Below are 13,152 nucleotides of genomic sequence, written 5' to 3'. Positions count from 1 at the left end.
GGCTTCCGCCCTCTCTCTGTGTGTGGGTTGGGGCCAGTCACTTGCCCTGGAGGTCTCCACTCCGACCCTCCCAACAAGAGCCAGAGTTCCTTGGCACCCCTGCCCACGCATTCTGTCTCCCCTGCCTTCCCCACATCATCTAGAACCTGCGGGACCGGGGCTGTCGGGAGTGACGGATGAGCCAGGTGGAGAGGAGGAGAGAGTGGGCAGGCGTGTGGCTGTCAGGCCTAATGAGGGCAGATGGAGGCAGATGGCCACAGAGGTCAGGGCCAGAGCCAGCCACAGAGCGGGTGCGAGCCACTTGCTCCACCACCCGTGACTCGCGTGGCCAGCCAGGCTTCGAGGTTACCTGGCAAGTTCAAGGGTGCGTGCGGCGGCCCAGAGCCCCCGCTTCCCTGGGTCCTCCAGCTCCCTGCATGGAAGCCCAAGTTTGTGTCAGACCCTCACCCTGGGCCATGCCTCCAGGGCCCGCTGACTGCTTGGCTGACCTTGGCTGACTTTCTCCCTTTTCCTGGAGCCTGCCTTCCCTGTCTCCATTCGTCTACCAGCCACTCGGGCTGAGTCTGAGCCGGGCCCGGGCTGAGGGGGCTCAGGAACGTGACGATGCTGGGCTGCGGGGACAGGCAGTCACCCCCAGGAGGGGGACCCGGGCTGGAACCCAGCAACACCCAGAAGGACCTGGGGGGCCGGAGGGGAAGGGCAGTCTGGGCCACGGGAACAGCATGCACGTGGGCAGAGGGCACAGCATGGTTTGCGCACCGCGCCGTCGGTGGGGGCAGCAGCGCCAGGTGGACCAGGTTCAGGCTCCAACTCTAGGGGCCTGAGGGAGGCGGAAGGCGCCACCTCGGGGCGGGAATGCTGGGCCAGGGCTCCCGGAGCCAGTGAGGTGGAGGAGTCTCCCTGGGCAGCCTGCGGGGTCAGCAGGGCTCGGAGAGCTGCTCTGAAGGGCTTTAGCCGAGTCAGACTTAGCGCAGGCACAGGAGTGTCCCATTTAGGGTGGGGGACCCCCTAGGAGGTCCCGTGCCCCCAGCACGCCTCCTCCTCCCTCAAGCACAGAGGCCGTGGGCTGGGGAGGGGCTGCAGAGACCGTCGTCAGTCCCTCCGAGCCTCCGTGGCGCCCTCACACAGAGGAGCCTCGCTCCCTGCTCACCGAGTGTGGCTGTCCACCTGCTGTGCGTCCGTGTGCCCACGTGCCCTGCCCACCGTGCGGCGGCCCTCAGCATGGACCGTGTGGGTCAGGCTGTGACACGGGGCTGAGCACGTGGAAGCACGCGTAAGCGGGGACCGGCCAGGTGCTCAGGCCTCCGTGGTGGGGAGCAGCCGGGCCCATCATCCAGCCCAAGGCACCCCCCACCCCCCCGAGAGGCACCAGCACATGACAGCTGGGAAGGGTGTTCTGGGTAGAGGGACCAGTCGCTGCCATGGCTCTGCAACGGTGGGAACGAGGAGGCAGTCAGTGATGGGGGGCAGGCCAGGCCCAGTGGCCTTCGGAGCATTCAGCCGATTGGGGAGAGGGTGGACGGGCAGGGGGTACTCTGAGCAGAGCAGGGGTGCTATCTTTAACGGCATTTTACAAAATTCTCCAGCCGCAGCCTGGAGAAGAGCCGTGGAGGCCGGGCCCGGGTGGGGAGCGGGGGTGCAGTGCAGGGATCTGGCAGAGCAGAAGGGAGGGTGTGAGGGAAGAGTAGAGAACAGGGATGCTTGGGGGGCTGTGGGGCAGCAGGTGCTGGGCTGGGAACCGGCTCTGAGGCAGTGGAGGCTGGGCCGATGCAGCTGCCACGGAGGGGCCCTTCCAGGAAGCCCTGTGGCCTGCTCTCGGCTGGTATTCCAGAAGCACGCAGCCTGGGAGAGCTGTGCCTGTCGTGGGGCGGGGCGGGGCGGAGCGGGGCAGGCCCCCCCCCCCCCCGTGACCTGTCTGTGACACGGGGAGATGGTCCCCCTCTGGAGCTGGGGGGTTCTGTGAAGTGCAGGCAAAGCCTTCATCGCTAGACTTGGCAGGTGGCTGTGACTGTACCAGTGACGGGGGTGGGGGTGTGCACAGAGACCCCACCCCCAGCGAGAGGCCAGAAGCCCCTCGCAGGGGCCAGCCCCGCCCAGCGGCACGGGGGGCGGGGGCATGTGGGGGGCGCGTGGGGGGGTGCTGGCAGTGGAGAGGGAAGGCTCCATCCCGGCATCCACCCCCACCCCCAGCCTCAGTCTGCATGTGCCCGGCCCCCTCACTCCGCTTTCTCTCTGCTCTGGAACCCTCAGAACATGGAGAAGGTGATCGTGCCGTCGGTGACGCTCATCGTGGGCTGTGGCGTGTCGTCCCTCACCCTGCTCATGCTGATCATCATCTACGTCTCCGTGTGGAGGTGGTGCCTGAACGCATGGGCTGGGCCGGGTGGGGGGCTGGCCCCCCGGTGGATCCCAGGAACGGGGTGGCCGGGGTCAAGTCTTGTTCCTTCTCCTTTGAGGGCGGCCGTGGGGGGTGGGCCGGTCCAGAGCCCCCTTCCCCGTCAGCAGCGCCACCCCCCCCATCTTCCCCTGCCCACCGCCATCACAGACCGACCGCACTCTGCCGCCACCCCCTCCCCTCTGTCCCCCTCCCTGGAAGCTGAATGACAATGACGGGCTGGGGCACAGGTGCAGGCCAGGGGTGGGCCGGTCGCCCTTGTGCTCCTGGCCTCCACTCCGGCCCACAGAAGGTGGCCACGCTTTCTCCTGCCCTCCGAATGCACTCCCTGGCCGATGCTGGCAGGCCTGGCATCCTGCCCTGGGGCCTCAGAGCCCCCAATTTCTGTGTTCTGCCACATGGGCGTGCAAGGCCACAGCCCTCTCTGAGCCCAGGGTCACATCTCGGGGCAAGAACCTCTGCTCGCATCCCTGCCCCTCACTCCCCTCCCCCGGGCCACAGGGCCTCATGCCAGGACCCCTGGACTGCCTCCCCAGGCAGGGCTGGGCAAGTCAGCAGCCCCCAGTGGTCCCCAGCTCTGGGGCGAGGAACATGTATGCACAGGCCTGAGCTGGGGTGTGCGAGGGGTGTGTGAGGGCGAGTGTGTGCCTGCAGGGCGGGTCTCACCTCCCTGCCCCCAGAGCCCTGCTTTGAGCCCCACTGAGCAGAGGCTTAGGACAGGGAGTGTGAGTCAAGGTCACCCACCCTGCAGCAACATGGGCAGCAGAACTGATGTCACACCCCGAGGCCAACAAGGAGAGATCGATGTGGGGGGCGGGTGGCTTGTGTTTGCCTGTGCCCCCTCCTCATCCTGCCTGAGGGCAGAAGCTAGCCCCGAACCGCCAAACCACCCTCATCCAGCCGGCACCCAGTGGCCCTCTGACCCAGCCCCTCCTCAGACCATCTGTCCCAACCCCCCACTGGCCCAGCCCACCCCCTCCCCGGAGGCCTCTGTTTCTGGAGGCCTCTGGGACAGGGGGCTTGGGACAGCCCCTCCAGCCCTGCCTGCTGTGGTTCCGAGGGGTTTGCCGATGGTTTTCAAAGCGCCTCCTTCCTGTGCTCTGCTGGCCGAGTCACTGCCCCTGTGAGCCACAGACAGGGCCCCATCCCGATGGTCCCCATGAGGAGATGGAGACCCACTCGGGGAAAGTGACCCGCCCAAGGTCACATCATGGCCCCTGAGGTGTAGCGCTGTCGCCTCTGCTCACCACCTGCCAGGATCTCAGCCCCCAAGGCCACTGGGATGCTGCACTGGGAAACGGGGGCAACACTTAGCAATGGTGGCTAACACTTCCTGCCTCCTGCCCATTTACTCTCAGCCACGCCCTGAGCAGCAGGTGCTATTCCTCCACCCATCCCACAGATGTGAAGACTGAGGCACAGAGGGGCTGGGCCACTTGCCCAATGTTACACTGCGGCCGACCCTCAGAACCACTCTGTCTTCCTGCCTCGAAGTCAGGATCAGACAGGGTGGGAAGGGCTGGGGGCCAGGGGGACAGCCAGGGTGAAAGCCAGGAGCAGGCAGAGACTGAGACCCTGGAAACGAGCTGTGTCCAAGGGATCATGGCCCTCCCTGGCACCTGACCGTGTGCTAGAATTTAATATGTGGTAGAGTGCAACTGGTGGTGATGGTGATGATGGTGGTGGTGGTGGTGATGGTGATGGAGGTGATGGTGTTGGTGGTGGTGGTGACAGTGGTGGAGGTGATGGTGGTGCTGGTGGTGTCTCTGGTGATGGTGGTGTCTGTGGTGATGGTGATGGTGACAGTGGTGTCCATGGTGATGGTGGTGGTGGTGGTGGTGGTGGTGATGGTGGTGGAGGTGATGGTGGTGACAGTGGTGGTGATGGTGGTGGAAGTGATGGTGGTGGAGGTGATGGTGATGGTGGTGGTGATGGTGGTAGAGGTGCTGGTGGTGGTGGTAGAGGTGCTGGTGGTGCTGGTGGAGGTGACAGTGGTGGAGGTGGTGGTAGTGGTGATGGTGCTGGAGGTGATGGTGGTGGTGGTGGTGGTGGTGGTGGTGGTGGAGGTGATGGTGGTGATGGTGGTGGAGGTGATGGTGGTGGTGGTGGTGGTGGTGGTGGTGATGGTGACGGTGATGGTGGTGACGGTGATGGTGGTGACAGTGGTGGTGGTGGAGGTGATGGTGGTGGAGGTGATGGTGGTGGTGGTGGTGGTGGTGGAGATGATGGTGGAGGTGACAGTGGCGATAGCAGCAATGTTCTCAGGGGGGAGGTAGTGCTCTAGCCTTGCTTTGGCCACAGGACCCCTGTTCCCGTGGAGATGAGGCCCCGTTGGGCGCTGAGCCCGCTCTCTCCCATAGGTACATCCGCTCGGAGCGGTCTGTCATCCTCATCAACTTTTGCTTGTCCATCATCTCCTCCAATGCCCTCATCCTCATCGGGCAGACCCAGACTCGCAATAAGGTATGTGACCTTTGCCCTTCCCTGCACATCCCAGTGCGCCCTGGTGGAATGGGGTGATGGTGAGGACCCCAAAAGGATTCCAAGGAAGCTTAGGGAGGAGAGTGCTGCAGCCACACAGAGGCCTTCGTTCTCTGACTGAGGCTGTCCCCTGGTCAGGGCATGGGGACAGGGTGTCTGGAGGGTCCAGCTGGACTGGCACTTTGAGATGGGCCGGTTCGAGCCCCCTGTCCCTGGCCCACCGTGGGGCCTGGACTGTCATCTTGTCTGTATGTTGTCATGTGGCCTTAGGGGTGACTCGCCCTCCCTGGGGATCGAGTTCACCACCTCCCGGGCAGATGGGCTCACACCAGAGCCTTTGAGCGGGCTCCTGCTGGCATGTGCTGTGTGTCTCCAGGTGGGTGAGGACGATGGGGCTGGGGGGGGGTCTCTCTCCCTGGCCGTCTGTGGACCAGGTGGCACACCCCCCCCAGGGGTCGGGGACCCCGGATGTACAACAGGCCACCTCGAGGCAGTGGACCAGGTGACCCTTCAGTGGCTTCCTGCTGGGGGGTCTGAGCTCGTCACCACTGCAGACACTGGGCTTGGGCCTCTCCCAGCCTCACCGAGCCCCTCCCGTGGAGCAGGCCTGGGGACGGGTGACCAGGCACCTGCCCCGCCTCACCCGCCTGCCTGCCCCGCCCAGGTGGTGTGCACGCTCGTGGCTGCCTTCCTGCACTTCTCCTTCCTGTCGTCCTTCTGCTGGGTGCTCACCGAGGCCTGGCAGTCCTACATGGCCGTGACAGGCCGACTCAGGAGCCGCCTCATCCGCAAACGCTTCCTCTGCCTGGGCTGGGGTGAGCGGTGCCGGGCAGGGTGTGGTGGGCCCCCCCCCCCCCCCCCCGCCTTTGACCTCTGTCCCCGCCCCTTGCGGCCCCATCCCCCACCCCCAGCCCGCTGTCCCCGCCCCTTGCGGCCCCATCCCCCACCCCTGGCCTCTGACTTCTGTCCCCGCCCCTTGCGGCCTCCGTCACCCCCACCCCCGGCCCCTGCGGCTGTCCCTACCCTTTGTGGCCCCATCCCCCACCCGCGGCCTTGCCCTCATCCTCCTGGGACCTCCACGGGGTTGTCAGGTAAAATGTGATGCTAAGTTCTATTTGAATTTCAGATAATGGGTTATTTTTTTAAGGATACCCCGTTCGGACACACTTACAATAAAAAGGGTTTCTTTTTTATCTGAAATTCAAGCGTGACCCGGCGTCCTGCGTTGCGTTTGCTAACCTGGCCGCCGTGCCCGCAGTGCGTAGGCCCTCCTGTTCCCTCTCTCGCGCTCAGCAGGACCCTGTTCCGGGGCTTCAGAGGCACAGTGTGCCCCGACCTCGCCCCACCCGCGGGGCTGGAAGGAGGCAGAGGGCGGACAGGGGCTTGGATGGTGGGGGAGCCAACACCCTTTCTTTCTGGTCCTTCCGCAGGGCTTCCTGCGCTGGTCGTGGCCATTTCTGTGGGATTCACCAAGGCCAAAGGGTACAGCACCATGAACTAGTGAGTCGGGGCAGGGTGGGGATGGGGTGGAGGCCGCTCGGCTCCCCCAGACCCTCCCACTGCCTAGAAGGTGACAGCTGGCTGGTGCCCATCTCACAGAGGAGAGCCAAGGCTGGGAGAGGCTGGGGGCCCCGGGACTGGAGGCTGGGGGCTCAGGGCCATCCGAGCTTCCCACCTCCTCCTTAGGTATCCTTGGACGGGTCTGTTAGCCTCAGTTTCCCCTCTGCACCAGTGTGTCCACCCCTGCACAACCATGGTGACAAGGGGGCTGTGGCCCCGAGGAGGGCAAGGCGCCTATTTCACAGATGAAGTCAGCGAGGCCCTGAAGGGTCAGCTGGGCCAGGCAGGTCCAGGGGCCTTGAATACCAAGCCAGGAAGCTCGGGGTTACCCTAAAAGCAGTGTGGCTGCTTTTAGGGTAAGGGGAGAGGAACCACGGGCTGGAGGGGGGCTGTGGCTACAGGCGTGGAGAAGAATGGGGGAGGCAGAGGCAGGAGGAGGGGTGGATGCAGGTTGCACAAGCTTGGCTCACCTTGGAGCCCCAGGGGGACAGGCCATTGCTGGGCCCTGGAGCAATGCCCCACTTGGGCAGCAGGGGCAGCAGACATGAATGAGGACCCAGTTACTGGAACCCCCGTAGGGTGAGTGCCAGGAGGTAACTATGGACACGGCTGCAGAGCTGAGAGGGTCAGGGGTGGGTCAGGGGAACACCAGGGGTTTTGAAGGCTGAAGAGGAGTTCGTCTGAGAGCGTTGTGGGGGGACGCTCAGGGCAGAGGAAACGGCACGTGAAGACTGCAGTGTCTTTGCTGGGCCCAGGGCTCCTGCAGGCCACCATCCGTGGGGTCCAGGAGATTTGGGGAAGTGTGGGGCCGGTGACCACGTGTGGCGTGAGGAGGGGCCCGGCCAGACGTGTGAGCAGAGGCCTGGGTGACCCGGCCGTGGGGCCTGGGTTGAGTGGGCAGGTGGAGGGCCAGACCAGGGACCCAACACAGAGTTTTGGCATCGTGTCCTGAGGAAGGGTCTGTGCATGATGTAGGAGGAGAGTTGGGGGGCCAGCCTGGGGCGGTCAGAACACCCTCCTTTCTGCCGTGTGGGTGCGAGCAGCCTGCCCCGTGCCTGTTTCTCCCTCCATAAACTGGGGTTCGTGGGGCCACGGGGGCCAGAGTGAGTGCAGTGTGCTGTGTGCAGGAGGGCCTGCCGGGTGCTGAGCTCCTTCTGCCCAACGTCTCACCTGCCTTCCCGGGGGGTGGGGGCATCATGCCTGGCCACTGACCAGCCTGTCTCCCTCCCCAGCTGCTGGCTCTCCCTGGAGGGGGGACTGTTGTACGCCTTCGTGGGACCGGCCGCCGCTGTTGTGCTGGTACTGACCCCTTCCCCATTGGCCCGGGCTGGGGCCTTGGACTGGACCCATTGCCCCTTCAGGGTCACCGTGGTCACCGAGGGGTGGATGGCGTTCCTGGCCCCCCCTCGACCTGCCCTCAGGGTTCAAGGGTGCGGAGACTGGGCTGCAGTGGGGGCCTTCTCTTTCCGTGAGCACCCCTCGCGTGGGGACTGGGCACTGGCTGTGCACCTGCCAGGAGATCCATGTGGGTTTGCAGGGTGAGTGGCCGGCTGAGGGGAGCCGAGTGGACAGATGACTGACCAGGGCAGCAGGGAGTGCCAGCTCGGCCTGGGGGATGGGCAGAGCCTGAGGCTGGGGGGCCGAGGCCGGACCTTGCTGCCGCTGGCTTTCACGCTCTGGAGAAGGAAGCAGCTACCTGCTCTCCCTCGCCACGAATTCCCAGACGCCTACGGGGAGGGATGCGAAACAGGGCCTTGGGGCTCACGGGGTTCCTGCCCCCGAGTTCGGGCTGGGCAGAGGGAGCCGGGCACATCTGGGGGCCGGCGCCTGCCCTGCCTGAGCCCATTGCTCTTCCAGCCCTCTGGCCCTCACGCAGGGCCACGCACCGCTCCGTGGCTCTGTGGCGGGGGCGCCCGGGCGCAGGCACAGGCATGGGGAGGCCGGAGGGCCCCGCGTGGGAGGATGGAGCGGTGGGCAGCAGGCCTAGCCCGAGGGTCCTGGCTCCTTTATTCTTTGAAGGGAGAGGCCTTCGTGCCGTGCATGTCAATGCGGCCCTTCAGAGACCAGGCCAGCTCGCCATTTTAAAGACAGGAGACTCGGGAGTGCGGGAGGCTCAGATGATGGAAGCAGGAACCCCCAGCCCCCACGTCCCTTCCCGGGGCGTCTGCAGGGCAGGGCCAGTGCCGATCTGCTGTGGCCCCCAGCCCAGGGCCCCCTCGGTAACATGGGGACATGCCGGTCAAGCCGCACAGAGCCTGCTTCGGGCAGGGCGTTGATGGCTGGTGGCCTGTCCCCCTCTGGCCCTGGCCTTGTCAGAATATGAGGTCACCCAGGAAAGACGCCTCCACCCCAGTCAGGCACTCCGGTGCTGGTGCCAGCATCTGGGAAGTTTCCGTTCGCACAGGGATGAAAGGCAGGGCCTGACCACGGTGGTGTGCAGAGTCAGGGGCGCTCAGAGCCGTGGGGTCACGGAGAGTCAGCCTCCTTGTACCTCTGCATCCGAGGGGCCTGGGGCCAGGCCTCGTTCCTCAGTCAGGCAGCCTCTGCAGAGTGGGAGCCCAGGGGACGGCTTTCGGGGGGCAAAGGAATGAGCTGGGAGCCTCCCCACCAGGAGAGAAGGCCAAAGAGGGGAAACCCCAAGGTCTCCAGGGCCGAGGCAGGGCCGACAGGGGCCCCTTGGGGACAGCTGCTGTTTGCTGTAGGCAGCGTGCGGGACGCGAACACCAAGGAGCACTTGCTAGGGTGCCGGCGCCCAGCGGGAAGGGGTCAGGAAAGGTGCCTTGGCAGAGAGCACAGGAGCAGTGTGCCCTCAGGTAGAGCCCGGATGGGGACGATGCCCCCAAGATGGCCCTCAAGGTGGGCCCCGGTGAGGGGTGGGCTCCCTGTCGTGGGAGGGTTGTAGGGAGCAGGGGTGCTGAGACGCTGGGGGCTGGCCACAGGGCACACCTAAGCGTGGAGGCAGCTGGGTCATCTGAGGTCCCTTCTGTGGTCGGAGCAGGCAGGCACCCTGGGAGTGCGCTGGAGCCAGCCTGACCTCTGACCCCTGGACAGCAGGAACCCCAGCTCCACAAACTGCTGCTGAACACCATGGGGATGGCAGATAGGCCTCTGGGCCATTCAGGGCAGACCACCCCGGGGATCCAGCCGGTCGGGAGGGCCCCCCACATCACTTCTGCACCCCCGCTGGGTCATGCTGGCCCCTTCTCACGTCCACCCCTGCCGGGCAGGGCTTCCAGATCCTCGTGGAGCGGGTCACGCAGGAGGGTCACATGGGGGGCGTGAGCTGGAGCTCCTTGCCCTGAGTGGGGTCTTGTGGCAGAAGAACCCCACCCAACAGCCAGGGCTCTGGGGGGAGCTGGCCAGGCCCAGGAGAAGGAGCTGGAGGCCTGGCGAGCCTATGCCAGTGGCCCCACCTCCTGGCCTGGGGAGTAGTGTCCCCAGAGCCAGTGCTGTGGGTGGGAGCCCACGCCGAACCCTGGTGTGGAGCCCGGAGCCCGGAGGGCAGTACCGCACCCCCACACTCGGCTCCTCTCTGCCTGGCAGGTGAACATGGTCATCGGGATCCTGGTGTTCAACAAGCTTGTGTCCAAGGATGGCATCACGGACAAGAAGCTGAAGGAGCGGGCAGGGTAGGGCGGGGCCCGCCAGGGCTCCTCACCTGCCTTGAGTCGAAAAGACCCAGAGCCCACTCACTCCCTGCCAGGCCCCAGAGCAGGCAGGGAAACCAGAGCACAGAGGTCTGTGTAGGCTGACAACCAGCCCCGGCCTTGCCCTGTGCCTCAGTTTCTCCGTCTGGCCTGTGGCAGGTCCTCAGAAACTGTGAAGCCAGTTGTTTTCAGAGACCCTGCCCCTGCAGGGACCACTGGGGTGGTGGGCGGGAGCCCCTGGCCTCCCCCTTCCCTACCGTGGGGTCGGGTGACCCCAAGCGAGGATGTAACTTGCCCATCCTTATGGTGCCTTCAGTGACAGGAGGAGAGGCCAGGGGACAAATAGGGTGTTCCTCCCGCGTGGGGAGGCTGAGCCCAGAGAGGGCAGGGCGTGGCCAGAGGGCACGTGGTCCCGAGCGACTGGGCGGTGCCCAGCAGTGAAGGCCAAGTGTGCTTGGGACAGGCCTGCTCCTGCAGCCCCCCAGGGCATGGGAACACCGAGATCACGGAGGGGCCGAGTCCAGGCTGAGACGGGCCCCTCTCTCCGTCCTGCCCCAGCCCTCTGTGCCCTCCTCACCTCCCCTCTGCCTGCTGCTCTGTTCGTCCCTCTGCCTTGGCTGGTGTGGGGGGGCCCGCCCTGCCTCCTCTGTGCCCTCCTCGGTGTCTGTCTCTGTCTCCCTCCTCTTCCTGCGCCTCCTGCTTACCCTGTAGCTTCAGGACACCATCCCCCGGAGGTCCCTGATGGCTTCTGGTCATGGTCAGAAGCCTGCTGCACGGCTTTGGAGGAGGTGTGTGATCCGGAGGCTGGCCTCGCCGTCTGTAGGCCTGGGTGCCCCACTCGCTGGGCACCGTCCCCTGGCAGTGGGGACTGACGTGCCCACATGCGTTCCTGGAAGGCCGTTTGGTTTGCTTCCTACAATAACCCCCGAGGCCGGCTCTCCTGTTCCGTTCCCGTCTGTACAGCCCAGTGGACTGAGGTTCAGGCAGGGTGAGCGGCTGGTGGTGGGGAAGGCTCTGGAGTCCAGCGTGTCCATGTGGCTGGCCGCCTCCTAGGGCCCCGTCCTGGGCGTGCCGCAGGTGCCCTGGCTCAGAATGCTCCTGGGGGCGCCCGCGGGGCCGTGCACAGAGACCCGCTCCCACACGGACAGGAGGCACCGTGCACACTGCTGTGTGCTTGCCAGCGTGCACACACACACACAGGGCCCGTGGGAGGACGCTGCCCAGCTAGCTCCCCGAACCCCAGTGCACTGGTGGATGGAGCCCTTGCCCCCTGGCTGGGGCGGTGCATGGTCAGGGCAGCTTCAGGGGGGCGAGAGGGAGGTGGCCGTGGCCTGCCCCTGGGAGTTCTGCTTCTCTGTGCAAACATGGACAGATCGGCTTCCCCTCTGCTCCGCGCGGGCATGCACGGGTGCCGGACCCGGACCGCCCCCACTTCCCGTGGCTCCCCTGCTTCCCCCGGGGAGCCCCCCACCCCCCAGGACCTGCCTAGGGAGGCGCAGGCCGGATTGCTGCGGTCGGTACGCACTCTGCCCCCGTCTGCGAGAACAGTGTTTGCTCTTGTCTCAGGCTTTGAATTTCACTTCCAGTCAGCTTCCCTGGGCCCCCCTTGGGCGCGCCCTCAAATGTGCCGAGTGTGGAGCCCTCTCCGCGGCCGCCGCCGCTGGTGATGCCACGTTAGTGCCTCTGCGCGCTGGCGCACCTGCCGGGCTCCGCTCTCCTCTCGGTTACACTCTGTTCCAAGCTTTTCCTGTCCTCTCTGCCGCCTCTGCCGACTTCTCTGGGGGTCCTCCGCTAGCCGGCCCTTCGCCAGGCTCCTCTCCCCCGTCTGCTGGGGCCTTGGGACAAGGTGGACCGGAGGATCAGTGCTGCCGGGATGGGATGGGGCCGGGTCAGCACAAGAACGCGCTCGGTGGGCCGGTCATTGGCGTGTGGTCGTGCTGGGGGCTGGGGCGCACTCTGTGTGTGCATGCGTGAATGTGTGAGAACGGGGTGTGCGTGAGCGTGTGGGCGTGAGTGTGAGTGTGCGTGAGCGTGTGTGCATGTGTGCGAGCATGTGGGGTGAGTGTGTGCGTGTGTGAGCGCATGTGGGTGTGTGGGCCCTGCTGCAGCGGGGCGGCCACGGGTTCGGGGCAGGACGGGTCCGTTGAGGCAGAAAGCTGTGTTGGGAGGGCCGAGGGGGACCAGGCTCTGGGAGTACGCGCTGTTTGTTTCACGCCCCAGCTCTGCCCTGGGGTAGGCCTGTCACGAGAGCCTTGGGGGCTGTTCCCTGAGAGGCCGAGTGGCAGGTTGGAGGCAGCGGCCCTGCTCCCCCGTCTCCGCTCCTGCCCCTCCCCCGGAAGGCATCAGACTTTCCAGAGGGCGGGGTGGGGGGGGTGTCCCAGTGCCCCCAGGCCTGCACCTGCTCCTCCCCCTGCCCTCTGCCCTCACAGAACCCTGCAGAGGCTGGGCTACAGGAATTCGAGTAGTTCACCCGTCCCCAGGCCCCAGCCACCTGCTCCCCCCTTCAGGCCTAGATAACAGGCCCCAGGCCCCAGGGAGGGTGACTCACAGCAGGATGACACTTCCCTGGGAGAGGCTCTGCCCTGCCATCCTGTTCCCAGCGTGTCCAGAGAAGGTCTGCTTCAGACGGGAGGAGGGAGACGAGGCAGCCCCCCCACCGCCGCCATGGGGAGACGCAGGGGCTCGGGGTCAGGGAGGGCCCGCTTCTTCAGGCTCTCCAGCAGGCGCGGAGAGAGGCAAGGCTGGGTGCCGGGACCCCGACTGGGGGTCTCCACCCTGGAAGGGGAGGTGAGGCGGGTCTGTGAAGTCCAGTTTGGAAGCTCGTGCAGTGGCCAGGGGAGGAGAGGCGTGGGGGCTTCAAGGCAACTCCTGGCTCTGGCTTGAGCCACCGGGCGGCTGGGCAGGGAGCCGTCCTGGAGAAGAAATGGGGCTGGGGCCGGGATGGGGACCTGGGTCCTGGAGCAGGGAGGGGGGAGGGAGGGGGAGGGAGGGGGGGAGCCGGGCCTGTCTTCTCCGCGTGAAACTGCGGAGCCCAGGCAGGACAGAGAGGACGCGGGAGCCGAGAGCACA

General features: G+C 65.9%; 1 protein-coding gene across 7 annotated transcripts in view; it reads left to right on the top strand.

Annotated features, from left to right (window-relative positions):
- The window catches only part of ADGRB1 (adhesion G protein-coupled receptor B1), a 67,060-nt gene that overhangs the window by 42,258 nt on the left and 11,650 nt on the right, over positions 1-13,152 (top strand). For 4 of the 7 annotated variants that reach the window (XM_088023081.1, XM_088023083.1, XM_088023082.1 and 1 more), the window contains 6 exons: positions 2,251-2,354; positions 4,756-4,858; positions 5,541-5,691; positions 6,307-6,376; positions 7,669-7,735; positions 9,980-10,065. In XM_088023081.1, the coding sequence (XP_087879207.1) occupies positions 2,251-2,354; positions 4,756-4,858; positions 5,541-5,691; positions 6,307-6,376; positions 7,669-7,735; positions 9,980-10,065 (581 nt within the window). Of the gene's footprint in view, positions 1-2,250; positions 2,355-4,755; positions 4,859-5,540; positions 5,692-6,306; positions 6,377-7,668; positions 7,736-9,979; positions 10,066-11,669; positions 11,769-13,152 lie in introns of all 7 variants that reach the window. The other 3 variants (XM_088023080.1, XM_088023079.1, XM_088023085.1) reach the window with 2 other exon arrangements.

The sequence above is a fragment of the Eumetopias jubatus genome, unplaced genomic scaffold, assembly GCF_037043125.1.
Source record: "Eumetopias jubatus isolate StellerSeaLion01/CBP00866 unplaced genomic scaffold, mEumJub1_p1.0 scaffold_4, whole genome shotgun sequence".
In the NCBI taxonomy this organism is placed as follows: Eukaryota; Metazoa; Chordata; class Mammalia; order Carnivora; family Otariidae; genus Eumetopias; species Eumetopias jubatus.
This window is presented reverse-complemented; position numbering and strand designations above follow the sequence as displayed.